Genomic DNA, 14,625 nt, shown 5'->3' with positions numbered 1-14,625 from the left:
GAGACTTAGATTTGCATTTATATAGAAGAGACTTAATGTGCATTGGGGTGAGGGGTGATGTGATGGGGAGAGAAATAGATTTACCGTATGTGTAGTTGCTGTGTGTCTGTCTTTTAGTGTAGGAGGTGAGTGGGCTTTCCTGGTGGGATGGAGGCATCAGAGCTGTCCACACAGGAAGTCTTCCCTGAGTGCTGCCCACACAGGAAGTCCTCCCTGATTGTGGTCCACACAGGAAGTCCTCCCTGAGTGCTGACAAACCCTCTTCCTGCTGGTGCCCACACCCACTCCTGCAGGGAGTGCAGAGAGGTTCTGCTAACAGAGCCACCCATTTATTCACCACCAACTTTATTTTTCTATCACTTTAGGCATGCGAATTCAGCCTAGTTAAATGTTATTGTGAAAACTGAATTAGCTTGTTTTCCCTGCCCTTGGATAGATAACTTGATAGGTATCTTGTTTACCTGACCTGAAGCAGTGAGATTAGGCCAGAGAAGCCTGAGCTATAGACTCCTAGGCTCTTGTGGGATGGATCAGCACTTAGCTGTGGTCATTCAGCCACCCAGTTCCTTAAATAAATAGGTTGAATTTGTGAAAATTGTCCACATGCTTCATCCAAGGGGTGGAAGGTGGGGAGTGTCTTTTCAAATTCTAGGGCAGCTTAGGGGTTTTGAGGGGCAAAATGTGAAAGGACAACCAGTGATGAAAATGGAGTTTGATAAAATATCGTCCACTTGTAAGCTTTTTTATTCGTTCTCTCTTTTTTTTTAAGTTTGCGGTTCATGCTGTTGAGGCACTTGACTACAAAGTGTAATTGCTTTAAATTGATCAGGGTTCTGAAGTTGTAGATAAAGACTTGTCAGTGTTTGTGTTTCAGTCTGGGAGTGAAGGTTTCATTCTTCACTGGTTAAGTGGAGCCTTCCTAAAATGGTGACTCTGATGTTTGCCTGTAACGTGCTGTAGCTTTCCAAAATTGTTTGCAGAATTCTTTTAATGAAAAGATTTATAAGGTCGAATTTTAAAAACTGACCTTTTTAAGGGTTTTGTTTAAAAAAAAAAGCACAAGTTGACTGTTGCTCATTAAATTAACTTAAAGGCACCTTTGACTTTTTTTTCTTAAAAATACTTAGCCACCAATGGTATTAAGTGTCATATTTCAGAAAAACTTGAATTTCATAATTTAAGTTGCAAGAAGAATGGGCACAGAAAAATGAAATAATATTAATAGTTCATTTAGGATATAGACAGTGTTTTGGATGCCATTTACAGTACAGATTAAGGGCTCTGGCTTTGTTGTCCGGCAGATCTGAGTTCAAATTGCAGCCCTGCCGCCTACTAAAAGTGTGACCATGGCACATTACTTAACGTCTCCTGAGACTCAGTTTCCTGATCTGCAAAATGGGAGAACAATAATGCATCTGTCTCGTTTGGATTAAGTAAGATGATGCATGGCACTGTGACACATGGCACAGTGTCTTGCACATATGAAACACGCAGGGTATGCCAATAATTATTACCCTGCTCTTACAATTATCATTAACCCATTCTGAATATTTTGGAATAAACTCCTTTATTGTGTTTGCATTTTCTTCTTTGAACGTGAGGAAGTCTTTATCAGGATTTAAAGTTTTAATTTCAATGAGTTCTAAAAACTCAATCTTTGATCTAAAATTTTCTGTACCAGAAAATGGAAAATGGACAACTTGGACTAATTTAATGCTTCTTCTCTATAGTCATCAACTATTTCTGAGAGTTGATAATAGGATACGTTTGAATTTAACCTTGGTCACCAGGACTCATCACCAGAGACCAGTCATCCTCCTCAGGATGCATTCGGGAACTCCCATCTCCCAGCTGGGATAGGAATACTAGGAGATTTCTTTCCCCCAAAGAGTAGGTTAGAGAGAAAGTGGGGAGGCACAGACTGTATATGCTCCCCACCTACTTCCAGCATGGGAAGATATTGCCGTCATAAATATGGAGGCCGGTCAAAGACGCCTTCCATCAGCTGTGTAGATCACGGCTCTGCTTCTGCCAAATATAGATACATATATAAAAGCCTGCTCCTTCATGTCCAAGAGATCTCCAGATAACTCACACGTCCACATGTTTCTTTTCATCGTGTAAGTCCATGCCCGACCCTCCACTTTCCACCCCAGGGAAGAGCAGAGATGAGAGCTGAGGCAGACTTGGGATGCAGTCTTTCAGATGCCTGCTGGTTCACTTTCTTTGGGTGGTGTCATCCCACTGCAGGGTGGGCATGGACCCAATCCACAGCTTCTGTCAGACCCCTGCAAGGCTTATTACCCAGGTGCAGTGGGCATGGACCCAATCCACAGCTTCTGTCAGACCCCTGCAAGGCTTATTACCCAGGTGACCACGTTTCATCCCCCGACTGCAGCGCTGAACACACCAGGTCCTATGGTGAAAAGCTGTGTTTGAGGCAAGCACAGGTTCTCGGATGTGAATCAGAGGGGATTTAAGAAAAACTACAGTCTTGCCTAGATGTCTGCAACTGTCAGTTCTTTGTGTAAATCGAAGGCTAGGGACAGGGTGGCGATGTATGTGTTAACTTCCCAGCCCCTCTGTTCTCCACTGAAGTGAGAAATAGAGGGTGCCTGGCTGATTGCAGGTTGCAGCTAGCAGTTACATTGAGTGACTTTGGAGAAGGGACACAGACCTCTGTGTGGCCCAGCTGGGGGTCTGAGGCGCCAACAGCGGCAGAGCAGGAAAAGGGCTTAGTTTATACCTGGAAAGCAGTTTTTTTATCCCTTAGAGAGAAACAGGGATGAGAGGAAAGGATTTGAGTTCAACTGCTTATTAAGGGCATAAATCCAATAGATTTGATAGGATATGATCTCAGGCAAGTTTTGTTTGGATTAAGCAGTGCTGATGTTCCTGGTTCAAGTTCAGCCTTCATTTATACATTGACTGTTGTTAACCCTTCTTGCAACTCTCCTTTCTGAAAAAGAATCCCTTGAGGTAAAGTGGTGTTTGGACTCTGATTTTAATTTAGCAAGGGCGCTGGGCAGTGAGAAGAACAAGCTTCATAGTGTATATATAGGCCATGAAGAAATGGTTACACGTCTAGATTCATGAGGCGCCCAGTGCCTCAGGATACTGTGGAGTTAGGGTGGCCGTGGCAGAAACTGGGTGCAGAGCCAGATAATCTATCCTGGAAAGTTGAGATTGCTGACAAGGTCAGCAAGGTTATATTTATTGCAGGGGGTCTACTTTTTGAACTTTCTAAAGTGGAATTTAATTGTGTCCTAGAGATGCCTCATTTTCTTGTTTATGGTAGTAAAAATCAAGCTGTAAGACTTGAAAATCTTGTTGAATGTCTGGTGACTAATTTTACATCTTCAAACTGTTACTCAGTGTCAGTGATGCCCTTGGTTAGTCTCTTTATTATTTAGAAGATGTGAAGTAAAAAAAATTCCTGTCGTGGTGTGAAACTGCAGAGCATTTGCTGTGAGGACACTTTGGGGTGTGCTGACTCCCATGTCAAACTGAACCATTTAACTTCCTCAAAGGTCATGTGTGTGGCATAGGGACAGAGAACTGTGGTTTCTTTCGATTGGTTAACAATTATCTGATGTGAGTACACTTTCAGACATTCTTCCTAGGTGGCTGCCGACTGAAACCACACCGAGCCTGGCTTGCAGGCTTTGTAAAAGTTACCTTGGTTGCTGCCAGGCCTGGGAAGATTTCCAGCTTCTACACCATTCTCACAGGGGTTAAATTTCACAAGGTTAGCCAGAGCGAAAGGCAGCCGACCTGTGAATCTTATCTGGATGTCTCAAGGAAGCCATGGGCCTGTCTTAGAACTAGGTGAAGTCTTCCGTATTTGAGCCCCTTGACTGAACTCTAACTTTCTTACACTTGAAGAGTAATCTTTTTTTTTTTTTTTTTTTTTTTTTTTTGCGGTACGCGGGCCTCTTACTGCTGTGGCCTCTCCCGTTGCGGAGCACAGGCTCCGGACGCGCAGGCCCAGCGGCCATGGCTCACGGGCCCAGCCGCTCCGCGGCATGTGGGATCCTCCCGGACCGGGGCACGAACCCGTGTCCCCTGCATCGGCAGGCGGACTCTCAACCACTGCGCCACCAGGGAAGCCCCTCTTTTTTTTAAGAATCAGCTCAAAAAAATTGTCAGCAACTTTCAATCAAGTGTCCTTCAGAATTTGAAAACCTTTTCAAAAGTCCAGTGATTTCTAAATGACTGTAGACTAAAATGATATTATCAATAACTTTATGCAAGTTCGTTTTGAGTATCAGATGTGTTCCTTAAAGTATGTGAATAAAATCTTACAAAAACTTAGTCCTGTTTCAGGTGTAGGTAGAGAATATTCTGCTGAGTAAAATCCTATTATTCATGTTGAAGGAGAGGGTATTTTTGTAGAATGAACAGATCTTTTTTAAGGTGTAAATTAAAATCTGCGGTAAAGTAGCTGAAGATAAATCTGTATGCATATCTTGGTAACTTCATCTTGGTTGGGAGGTCATACAGCCTCTGAATGGTGCCGAATCGGTTCTGTCTGGCGTTCTAACGCTGCCGTCTTTGTTTTCCAGCAGTCTCTGGTCCCAGCCCACCCCATGGCCCCTCCCAGCCCCAGCACCACCAGCAGTAATAACAACAGTAGTAGCAGTAGCAGCTCAGGATGGGATCAGCTAAGCAAAACGAACCTCTATATCCGGGGGCTGCCTCCCAACACCACAGACCAGGACCTGGTGAAGCTGTGTCAGCCGTAAGTAGAAGTTGTTCCTTGTGTTTAGCTCCTAAATATCTCCTTGATCATATTACAGAGTGAGATAAATTGTGTTATAAGAGAGGTTTAGTACAAGACAAATCTGTGAATGCTCATTCTGGTCACAGTTGACAGGGTTTCTAAGTTTTCAGTCCTTGGATGCTTTTTCAGTCAGCATTACGATCAACAGAATGCCTATATAATAAGATAAATTGGAGCATTTGCTCAGTAGAATTTGACTTTATTGGCGCATGAGAAGCAGGCTATGAATTGTTTAAAAACACGGCTGGTTCCTTTTTGAGGAGTGCTCATATTTTGTGGAAGCACCTCTCGGGGCCATTCTGTCTCATCATAAGAGAAACTTTAGTTGTCACTGTTTGTCAGAAAGGTAGTTACAGTCTAACTTAATCCTAAATGGGTATAAACTCTAATGCCAGGGGGGCAAAGGTAGTCTGTCTTCACTCACACCTGTAGTTTTGTGGTCCGGGTTGTTCACGCTCAGCTCTGGGCATTCTTTTTTTTTTTAATTAATTAATTAATTTATTTATTTTTGGCTGTGTTGGGTCTTTGTTGCTGCGTGCAGGCTTTCTGTAGTTGCAGCGAGCGGGGGCTACTCTTCGTTGCGGTGCGCGGGCTTCTCATTGCAGTGGCTTCTCTTGTTGTGCAGCACGGGCTCTAGGTGCGCGGGCTTCAGTAGTTGTGGCACGCGGGCTCAGTAGTTGTGGCACGTGGGCTCTAGAGCGCAGGCTCAGTAGTTGTGGCACACGGGCTTAGCTGCTCTGCGGCATGTGGGATCTTCCCGGACCAGGGCTCGAACCTGTGTCCCCTGCATTGGCAGGTGGATTCTCAACCACTGCACCACCAGGGAAGGCCTCAGCTCTGGGCATTCTTAATCCCAAAGTTCCTATTCCTCTTCTCACTGCCACCCTTGCTGTGTCCTGAGATGAAATGTGCATACACGTATGACTTTGTTCCAAAGGAAATTTGCATCATATGGTTGTCGATAAATGGAATTTAAGTATGTTACTTTGCTGCAATCACATTAACTAAGGAAGAAAGCACTAGTTTAAACCAAGGAGCCAGAAGCACTGTACATTGCAAAGATCACAGTGTAAAGACTAAAAGCCTCCAATCACTTTAATCTATAAAAGCCTACACGTACAACAGCCTCTTTTATTTATCCAAAGACAATCGTGGTCCCTCACAAACAGAACTTTATATAACTGTGGAAAAGGGTGTCCACTAAAGAATGTTTCCTGTTCCCTGAAAAGTATTTCCATTTCTAAACATACGATTAATAGCATCTTATTTTTGTTGTACTGGGTAAAGTATAAATTTATTACTTCTTGCTTTAAGAAAAAAAATTTTTGCAAAACTTACTTGGGCAGCGTTTGCCAACTGGAACTAAAAGTAACATCTGGCCTTCCATCAGGAGCGATGGTGGTTTTGCTCTGTTGTGTTTTTAGAGAGGAGGGTGGGACACTGGGAGGTGGTTCGTCAGCATCTGGAGAGCCTTCCTAAGGAAGGCCGTCACCCTCAGGACCCTCCCTCTGCCTTTCCTGTGTTACCCTTCTGATCAGCCCCTTTGGACTTTGACTGCAGCCTTTGCTCCCAGGGCAGTGAAATAATGTCCTGTGCTAGGGATGACTTTGAAAGCAAGTCCAGCTCTTGGGGTTTGTCATGCCTGACCAGAGTCAGATGGAATTTTGCCAGGCACGCCCTGCCCTGTTGCAGCTGTTCAAGACCACAAATAGGCCTTTTTGCTATCTTGTCTGCTGTTGACCTTTACAGCCATCTTCCTCTGCTTTTGCAACATAATTACAGGTAGATAGAGCACCTAAAGTCTAAGGAGCTAAAAATATAACTTTGTAGGACACAAAAGAATGAAATTAACCCTCACATTCTTGAGGTGTAAGAGAAGGGGAAAGGATTTCAGAAGACAAATTGTTCCTCAGCTAGTTTTGAATCCTGTAAGGTGAGTTGTAACATTAAGGGGATAGAGTTAAACAACCATAAAATAATAGAGTAATACCATGTTTTATATGCAGTAAATATGTATTTGAAAAATTAAACCAGCAGTTTTTTTACTGAGTCAAATCATATTCCAAATGCAGCAGAAGAGCATTTGATCATCTTTCCTGAAAAATTCATTCCTTTGTTGTTGTTGGTCTCTCTGACATACGTGGATTTTCTCAGCATGTGTAGACATCAGTCTCTTCGCTGTTATCAATAGCAGCAATAATGGTTTGCCACTCACTCTCTCCTATCATTTGCAAAACCCCAGGTTTGATATTTAGCTCTGATGATAGTTTTCTTTATGTTATTATACAGAGGCAAGACATACAGTAATAGAGAACTCTATGTCAATATCTGCTGAAAGCTTTGTTCCATTTAACACAGAGCATCTAATAAGTACCAGATTTGTCTGGTTGACAATTTTGTGTCTTAAAATGTGGAGAGAGCAAAAAGGAGCATTCCTGTTCTGGACTTAATTGTTTCCAGTAAAGAATAGCTAGTTGGCCACATGGAAGTGACAAGAACCTTATGGAAAAGTGACTCATCTTAGAGCTTAAAAAACTGAGTGGACATAATTAGAGATTTTTTAGAAAAGTTTCAGAAGCTTCTCAGAAAAGATAGGTGTAAATTCATAGCTCTAAAAATATATATATTTTAGAAATAAAAATTTAGCACTGTAATTTACAAATTAACGTGAATTGTAGGAGGGGCAACAATTGAAACAAGTAATTTGGGTCTCTAGGGGACTTGGATATTTGAGAGGGTTATGTAACAGAAAAATGGAAAAAGATACCTAAGAATGTTTGCAACGGGGACTTGATAACATACAAACAATGCATGAAACCTGAAGGCAAGAATGACATGAGGACTGTGAAAACTGGAGAGGGAGACAGAAAGTATTTATAAAAAGCTATGTTTGGAGTAGAACATACAGATGCTATAATGTTAGAAAAAAGGACAGTGAAAAAGCAGATGTCAACACAAGAGATGGCAGTGAAAAAGCAGCCTCAGCCCAAGTCAAAGAGGGACTTGGGACACTAGAAAGTGTAGGTCAACGTGGCTGAGAGAAAGGGGGCTCACACTGGAGGGTAGTCAGTTTCGGTGACTTGACGGACACTGGTCTGAAGGACTGGGCTGTGGGGTGCGACAGTGGTGATGGTGGTCAGGGGATAGGGAGTAAAAGGAGATCAGTTTTCTAAGAGGATTTGATAAAAGAAGCTGACCAGCTCTAGCGAACTTCTGCACTGTGATGTGTGTATATATAGGAAGTCTTGTTGGGACCTCCTGGCCACTCTGGCTGCTGCAGCCCTGCACCCTATGTCTAAAGTGTTATCTGCTCAAAAAGAAGACATCAGTCCAGTTAACCAGCACATTTAGGAAATGGAATGAGCTGGGTGACAGAAAGGACTCATCTTTTACCCCCTGACCTTTAGATAATCTTCATTCTCCGCCTTCTCTAAAAGCAAGCCAAACAAAAACCTTTGCCTGACTGTGTTGCCCTTCCAGCTTCTCTGGCAGATTTTCGAGGCAGATGAGCTGACGGCTGTTGGTGCTGCCATTTTCTCACTACCTGAACCCTTTGCATTTTCCTTTCAAGTTTCAGCCGAAACTGCATGGCGTCTTCCATCTCCCTTATTTCCTCTGGCTTGTTTTCACTGTTGTGCACATCTCCTCAACTCCTTGCTCTTTTTTTTTTTTTTTTTTTTTTTTTGCGGTACGCGGGCCTCTCACTGTTGTGGCCTCCCCCGTTGCGGAGCACAGGCTCCGGACGCACAGGCTCAGTGGCCATGGCTCACGGGCCCAGCCGCTCCGCGGCATGTGGGATCCTCCCGGACCGGGGCACGAACCCGTATCCCCTGCATCGGCAGACGGACTCTCAACCACTGTGCCACCAGGGAAGGCCAACTCCTTGCTCTTTTGATTTAAGTTTTCTTGGCTTGTTCCTCTGCAGCCCCATCCTCTCAGAGGGTTGTTCCCACTCTTTCCAATTTTCTGCAGGTTTTTCCACTTGAATATCTTACTAGCACCTCACATTCAACACTATCTCCTTCCTCTCCAAACCGTCACTTTTCCACATTTACTCTCCCCAGGTTGAAGCTTTGGAGCAGTGTTGGCTATTTCCCATGATCCTCTTAGTCACCAAGCCCTGCGGCTTCTTCTGTGGCCTGTCTTCGTTCTCAGAGCCAGAAGAATTGGGTGGTTCCTCCCTCCCTCCCTCCCTGAGGGGTGACAAGCGAGAACCGTTTGTTCCTGCTGCTGCTTCCCCTCGGGCCTCTCCGTTGCCCTTTCTTGATTTTCCAAGGTCGAGTCTAAGCTCCCCCTGCCTCCTTCATGCGTGGACCACACTAACCTCTCCTTATTTATTTTTATGCATCCCCACCTCCCAGTCAGCATCTTACTTCCATACATTTCTGTTCTCCAAGGGCTTGCTATGTAGCAGCACGTCTGTGAGTGTGTGTAATGCTGAGAGCATATCATCTTCACAGATTTCTTACCTACAGTATAAACTCATGGTGGTCAGGGTGGCAAGATTTTGGTGCCCCAGAGTTACCTACCACAGTGCTAGGCAAGTGCCTTATTCTCAGTCAGTAACCTGTAAAAGGGGTCAAATAATGCTTATATCATGAGGTTGTGATTAGGATTAAATCAAGTAATATAAGGAAAGGAGCTGGTCCACAGTCTAGGTCATTGAGCAAATATTAGTCTTCCCATGCCTGAGCCTTTACTCCTCAAAATCCTAACTACTAGAATAAATTTAAATTATATGTAATCCTACATTTTAAATTAAGGAGAAAATACCAGATTCTGATCCTGAAAGCTGGGAAAGCCAGAGAATAGGTTATATTAACATGAACCACCAACCTTCTCTCCCTGAGGCGTTTTTGGGGGGGGACAAGGGGGGAGAGCCGGGGGGTGGGGGGAGAAGCACTTCACTCACAAAAGACTAGTTTTATCCTCATGCCACTCACCCCGATTTATTCCTTGTCATAATACTGTAAAGTCTTTTGTTGTGTCCCAACTATTTTTTCTGAAAATTTAAAAACGGTATTTGGTCCAATAAAAACAAACAAACAGAAACAGTATTTGGGGGCAAGGTTTGGTCCATAGTTCTTCCTGGTTTGCAGTAGGAGCAAATATGTGGGTCTCTGTTGGCCAAGGATGGACATTTCTGTGATACTGACATCACATGAAAAGGTCTGCATAACTCAGTGTATCAACAGCTTATTTTAAAGGAAAAAGTCTATTGATATTAAAACAAGATGAGGTATTTCTACTCCTCCCACCTTCTACAACCTTATTCTCATTCCCAAACCAATCCTTGGTCAACCAGTTGTTTTGTTTTGTTTTTTTCCCCTTTCATTCAGTAGATATCTAATTCATTTCAAAGTACAGTAAAACACGATTTTTATATAAATGTGAAATTAAATCTAGCCTATAATATTATAGCCTATTACTAATTAAAAGGAAATATTTTTGATACAGAATGTTTCCTTGGTTGTAATATCCAGTATATTTTTATTTCCTAGCGCTTTGTTTTCTGTTTTCTTCAAGTTTTCCTTATTCTTTTGAATATAATGCAACTCTTAAAAAGGCGAAGCGGAAAAGCAACACAGATCAACAGAGGCAGACATAAACAGCCAACCCTAATTTAAGACAGAATAAAGTAAATGTTATAATCAGTGCAGTGTTCTGGGAGGGGTCGGAGAAAGTCTTCGTTAACCTCGATACCAGGGGATTGGGATAGCTTTCGGGGAGGAGATGATTCTCAACCTTAAAGGACAAGGTAGATTTCATGCGGGGTGGAAATGATAGTGTCCTCCAGGCCTCCGAAAGGGCCCAAGAGATGTGAGTGTGCTTGGATGTTTAAGAAAGCACAAAGAACACTTCTTGGTACGTAGCTGCCATTCAGCAGTTGTTCGTTAGCCAGGGCTCCTGGTGCCCAGAGTGGAGAGTGTGGATGCAGAGCAAAGAGAGGCTGAGATGCAGTTTGGGAGCATATCGTTAGCACTTTGAATAATAAGCTGAAAAGTGTGGAGTCTATTCTTTAGCTACAGAGGAGAAGTTGGCCCTTGGAGTGGAAGAGAAGCAAAATTCAGTGTTTTCTTTTCTTCTCAGAATGGTAATTACAACGGAAGTCAGAAGGTTGGCTTGGAGAAGAGGGCTGTCATAGGCTGAGCCGATGCGACCCTGAACCAGGGTGGTGATAGGCGATGGAGGGGAGAGGCACTGGGACGGCAGGGCGCCTTAGAGATAGGAACGCGGGGACTGAAGCATGATTAAAAATGACTGTAAGGTTTTAGCTTTGAATAAAGTGAAAATGTGAGTTGCTCTAACTGAGAGAGAGTGCACAGGAAGGGCACAGACTCTCACTGATTCTCTCTCAAACCCTAAACCTCAGCCTCTCCCTGTGTTCCCCAGATGTGGCCATGCTTTTATTCATTCGTATAAGCCACAAACAGGGCCCACTGAACTAAATACTTCTCCGAAACCACTAGTTTTTTGTTGAACACTGACTTTAAAAGAATAATTTAAGTTCTGACTATAGTAAAAAGTCAGGGCAACTGTTAGGAAAATGGACAACTTAAAATGATAAGGAATAATTCTTTATACATTTCATTTATCTCTGTAACTCTAAAATTTCTTAAGCAGTTTTATCTGCTGAAAGTTCTTTTCTCTTTACCCTGGAATAAAATGTTCATCCCTTTTATTTCAAAATCATTAGGCTACTTTTAAGGTAAATTTGAAAGTGAAGGCATTCTAGTAAGTTAAATACAGTTTTTTATGCTTAATTAATCAACCTTTAACCCTAATAGGAAGTTAAACCTTAAGTGTTTACCCTGAAAGTAACAAGGGCCTGACAGACCCACTATTAGGAAATCCCGGGTATATATGAAATCCTTTGGAATTTATATAAAGTGCATGAAATGAGAGTACCTTAAATTGAAAACAAAACAATGATCCTGTGATGAAGTAGGAAAAATCACTCCACCCAAAAGTGATCTGATTCTCACTTTTAAACTGAAGAGAGACTTTAAAGCCAGGTAACGCAAGGCCATTCAGGTATCCCCAAATGACTCAGTCAGAAGCCTGAACATACCCTAAGTTATTAATACATTTAGTTTAGGAAAGAAACACACACACAGCCCACATGGGGTATTAAACACACACACACACAGCCCACATGGGGTATTAAACACACACACACACACCCCACATGGAGTATTCAGACAGCTGTACAGACATGAAAGACATGGACCAAAAGATTTTATTGCCTACATTCAGTATTATTCTAAAGTCAGACTTGTGAATCTTACAGACCCATAGCTCTTGATATAGGGTTAAATTAGAAGCTGACATATCTCTTTGAGGCATACTTTCTTTACCCTTCAAGTGATGTTTCTAGGCAAGTTGAAGTAGTGTCTTAGTGGTAGCGGCGGTGGTGGTCATAGTGTATTTAACTCACACACATCAACAATGAAAGACCCACAGATTGTTTTTTCTTTGGTATCCACCGCCTCTAGGATAATTGAAATTTGGACGTACTGAGCTGTATTGTATTCCAAAGCCATTTGAGCTTTTAGGTTTTTTAAAACTGCATTTTACAAGGGTACTGAAAACTGTATCTAGCAAAATTTTATTTCTCAGATTCCTTTGAAAGACAGTCAGAAAAAGAAAAGTTAACAGAAACAGAGTGATAAAAAAAATAGTTCTCTCATTAAATGTGTGCCTTAACAAAAATGTTTTATTGACTGGAATACTTAAAAAAAGCTCTCCCCAAAAGTGAAATTGAGTTAAGATGATGTTTGCCATAGTTAATCATAGCAAATGCATGCCATTTTTCTTTCTGTTGCTATTATATAGCTCCTTGTGCATATATAGATTTTATTTATATGGTAAATAATAGGATTTCTTTTAAGTTCCAAGTGTTTTTGTTCTGTAAAGCAACTAAATTTTATCCTCTCAATAATTCTTTCTTCATCGATCTAGAAGATTCTCAGAATATAAAATACTATTAGCAATAGTTTCTCGGACTTGGCTTCTTTTATTATTACTAGCATAAGAGGGTGACACATAATAATTCACAGAGGGCTTAGACCAAGAAAATTGGGCATTTTCTGAAAAGTGTGATCTAAGATGTGAAGTTTTCAAACTTTATCTCACTGTTTTAAAAAGGTGTGCCAATCTATTGCATCAAAATATTGAGTCATTAATTGTAATTTAACTCTTTCTTCATGGACAATATTCCAGTCAGGGTCTATATAGTCAAAGAGTAAAACAGGATGCATTAGACACTGAGCAAGATATATATCATCTTTGTGATCTTTTTTTTCCTCTAAAAATGGAACTCAAAGCAGATTTCAGAGTTTAGGAACAACAGTGTGTATTTAACAGTATGTATCTCCTTAGTCATCTCTTGGATAAGCCATATAAAATCGTTTGTTTTCTTGTTCATGTTAATTGCTTCCTTTTCCTTCTTGGTATGAAAGAATTCTGGCACTTTAAGAAATACTTTGTGTGCAATAGATCTTTGACGTACCAAGATATAGTTTGAAGACTTTTGGAAATCCCAGAATTTCACAAAAATAATTTCAGCATCAAAAAAATTCGCCACAAATACCTGCTTTCCAGTAGAGAACCGTCTCTTTCTTAGACCTCTCTTTGCTCTTTCTTTATTTTTATCATTAGAACTATCAGTTGGCTTTTTTTAGGGGGTGGGCAATTTTCAAAAATTAACACAATATTTAATCCCTTCTTGAGAGTTACTGCTACACAATTAGAGCAAAACCTTCTTGAAATATGGACCCTGGGTGATGGGCTATGGTTCTTCACTGGCTGCATGACTCACTTCCCTCTGTCTGAGTGCTCATGATTCAAATACATACCGCAGCAAAATTTTAAATTACTACAGGTCAGAGACTTTCAGTGTCATCACAAGTAATTGAAACCTCAAACATTAGTTATTGCCAAGTACCTACTGCATGCATGCATTTGATATTTTGGCAGAAAACCTCAATTATGTCTATTTTCTAATTTATTCTCCGTGTAAAATCTGCTGGTAAGCATGGATATTTAGAGATTTAGCCAACCCTCCTTACTGTCAGTTGACCTTTTTCTTAAGGGTTTCATTTTGTTATCCTAGACATGATTAAGAGCCTTCTTCCCTGTATTGCCCAAATATTGCACACACTGTTGGCAAACCAATTTGAATGTTAGCCTTAGCAGAAGTTTATTGGGAAGCCAACACTGAAGATAATGGCTAGAATCACAAGAATTTTTTCAAGAGCATCCTCTCCTTCTCTGTGAGAGCAGATGGAGTTTACTTTATGCTCATCCCCTGTTCCTCTGTCTGAAACTTAGGTTTCTGTGGCAGCAGCTTGGGGGTGTTTAACCATTAAATGAATTTGAAGGTATGATCAGGAATAAAAGCCTTATATTTGGCAATTGTGCTTGGTTTGACTTAGAATTTCCTTAATGGGTTAGCATGAATATTAGAAATTTACAACCTCTCCCTTCATCTTTCCCCATCTTCATTTTATAATAAATGTATGTAAAACATTTCTGCATAATGTGTAAACACCTGAATAATGCCAGCAGCTAACCTTTGACAGATATTTCCTGTGTGCCAGGGACTGTGCCAGATGTCTTATTATTTAATCCTAAGAACAACTTTATGAGCAGTATTGTTATCCCCATTTTATTTTTTTAACTTCTTTTAAAAAATTAATTGATTAAAGTTAATTTTAATTAATTTTTTAAATTAATAAATTAAAATTTTTTTAATGTAAATTATTTAAAATTTTAGAAAATATATATTCTTTTTTCAGATTCTTTTCCATTATAGGTTATTACAAGATATTGACTATAGT

At 41.1% G+C, this 14,625-nt stretch overlaps 1 protein-coding gene across 10 annotated transcripts in view; it reads left to right on the top strand.

Annotated features, from left to right (window-relative positions):
* Window positions 1-14,625, top strand: part of RBMS1 (RNA binding motif single stranded interacting protein 1) — a 212,241-nt gene that overhangs the window by 113,551 nt on the left and 84,065 nt on the right. For 8 of the 10 annotated variants that reach the window (XM_060105804.1, XM_060105810.1, XM_060105801.1 and 5 more), the window contains exon 2: window positions 4,566-4,741. In XM_060105804.1, coding sequence (XP_059961787.1) covers window positions 4,566-4,741 — 176 coding nt within the window. The remainder of the gene's footprint in view (window positions 1-4,565; window positions 4,742-14,625) is intronic. The other 2 variants (XM_060105802.1, XM_060105805.1) reach the window with 1 other exon arrangement.

Source organism: Mesoplodon densirostris, chromosome 8 (assembly GCF_025265405.1).
Source record: "Mesoplodon densirostris isolate mMesDen1 chromosome 8, mMesDen1 primary haplotype, whole genome shotgun sequence".
In the NCBI taxonomy this organism is placed as follows: Eukaryota; Metazoa; Chordata; class Mammalia; order Artiodactyla; family Ziphiidae; genus Mesoplodon; species Mesoplodon densirostris.
Note: the sequence above shows the minus strand (reverse complement) of the source record. Positions and strands in the feature narration are given on the sequence as shown.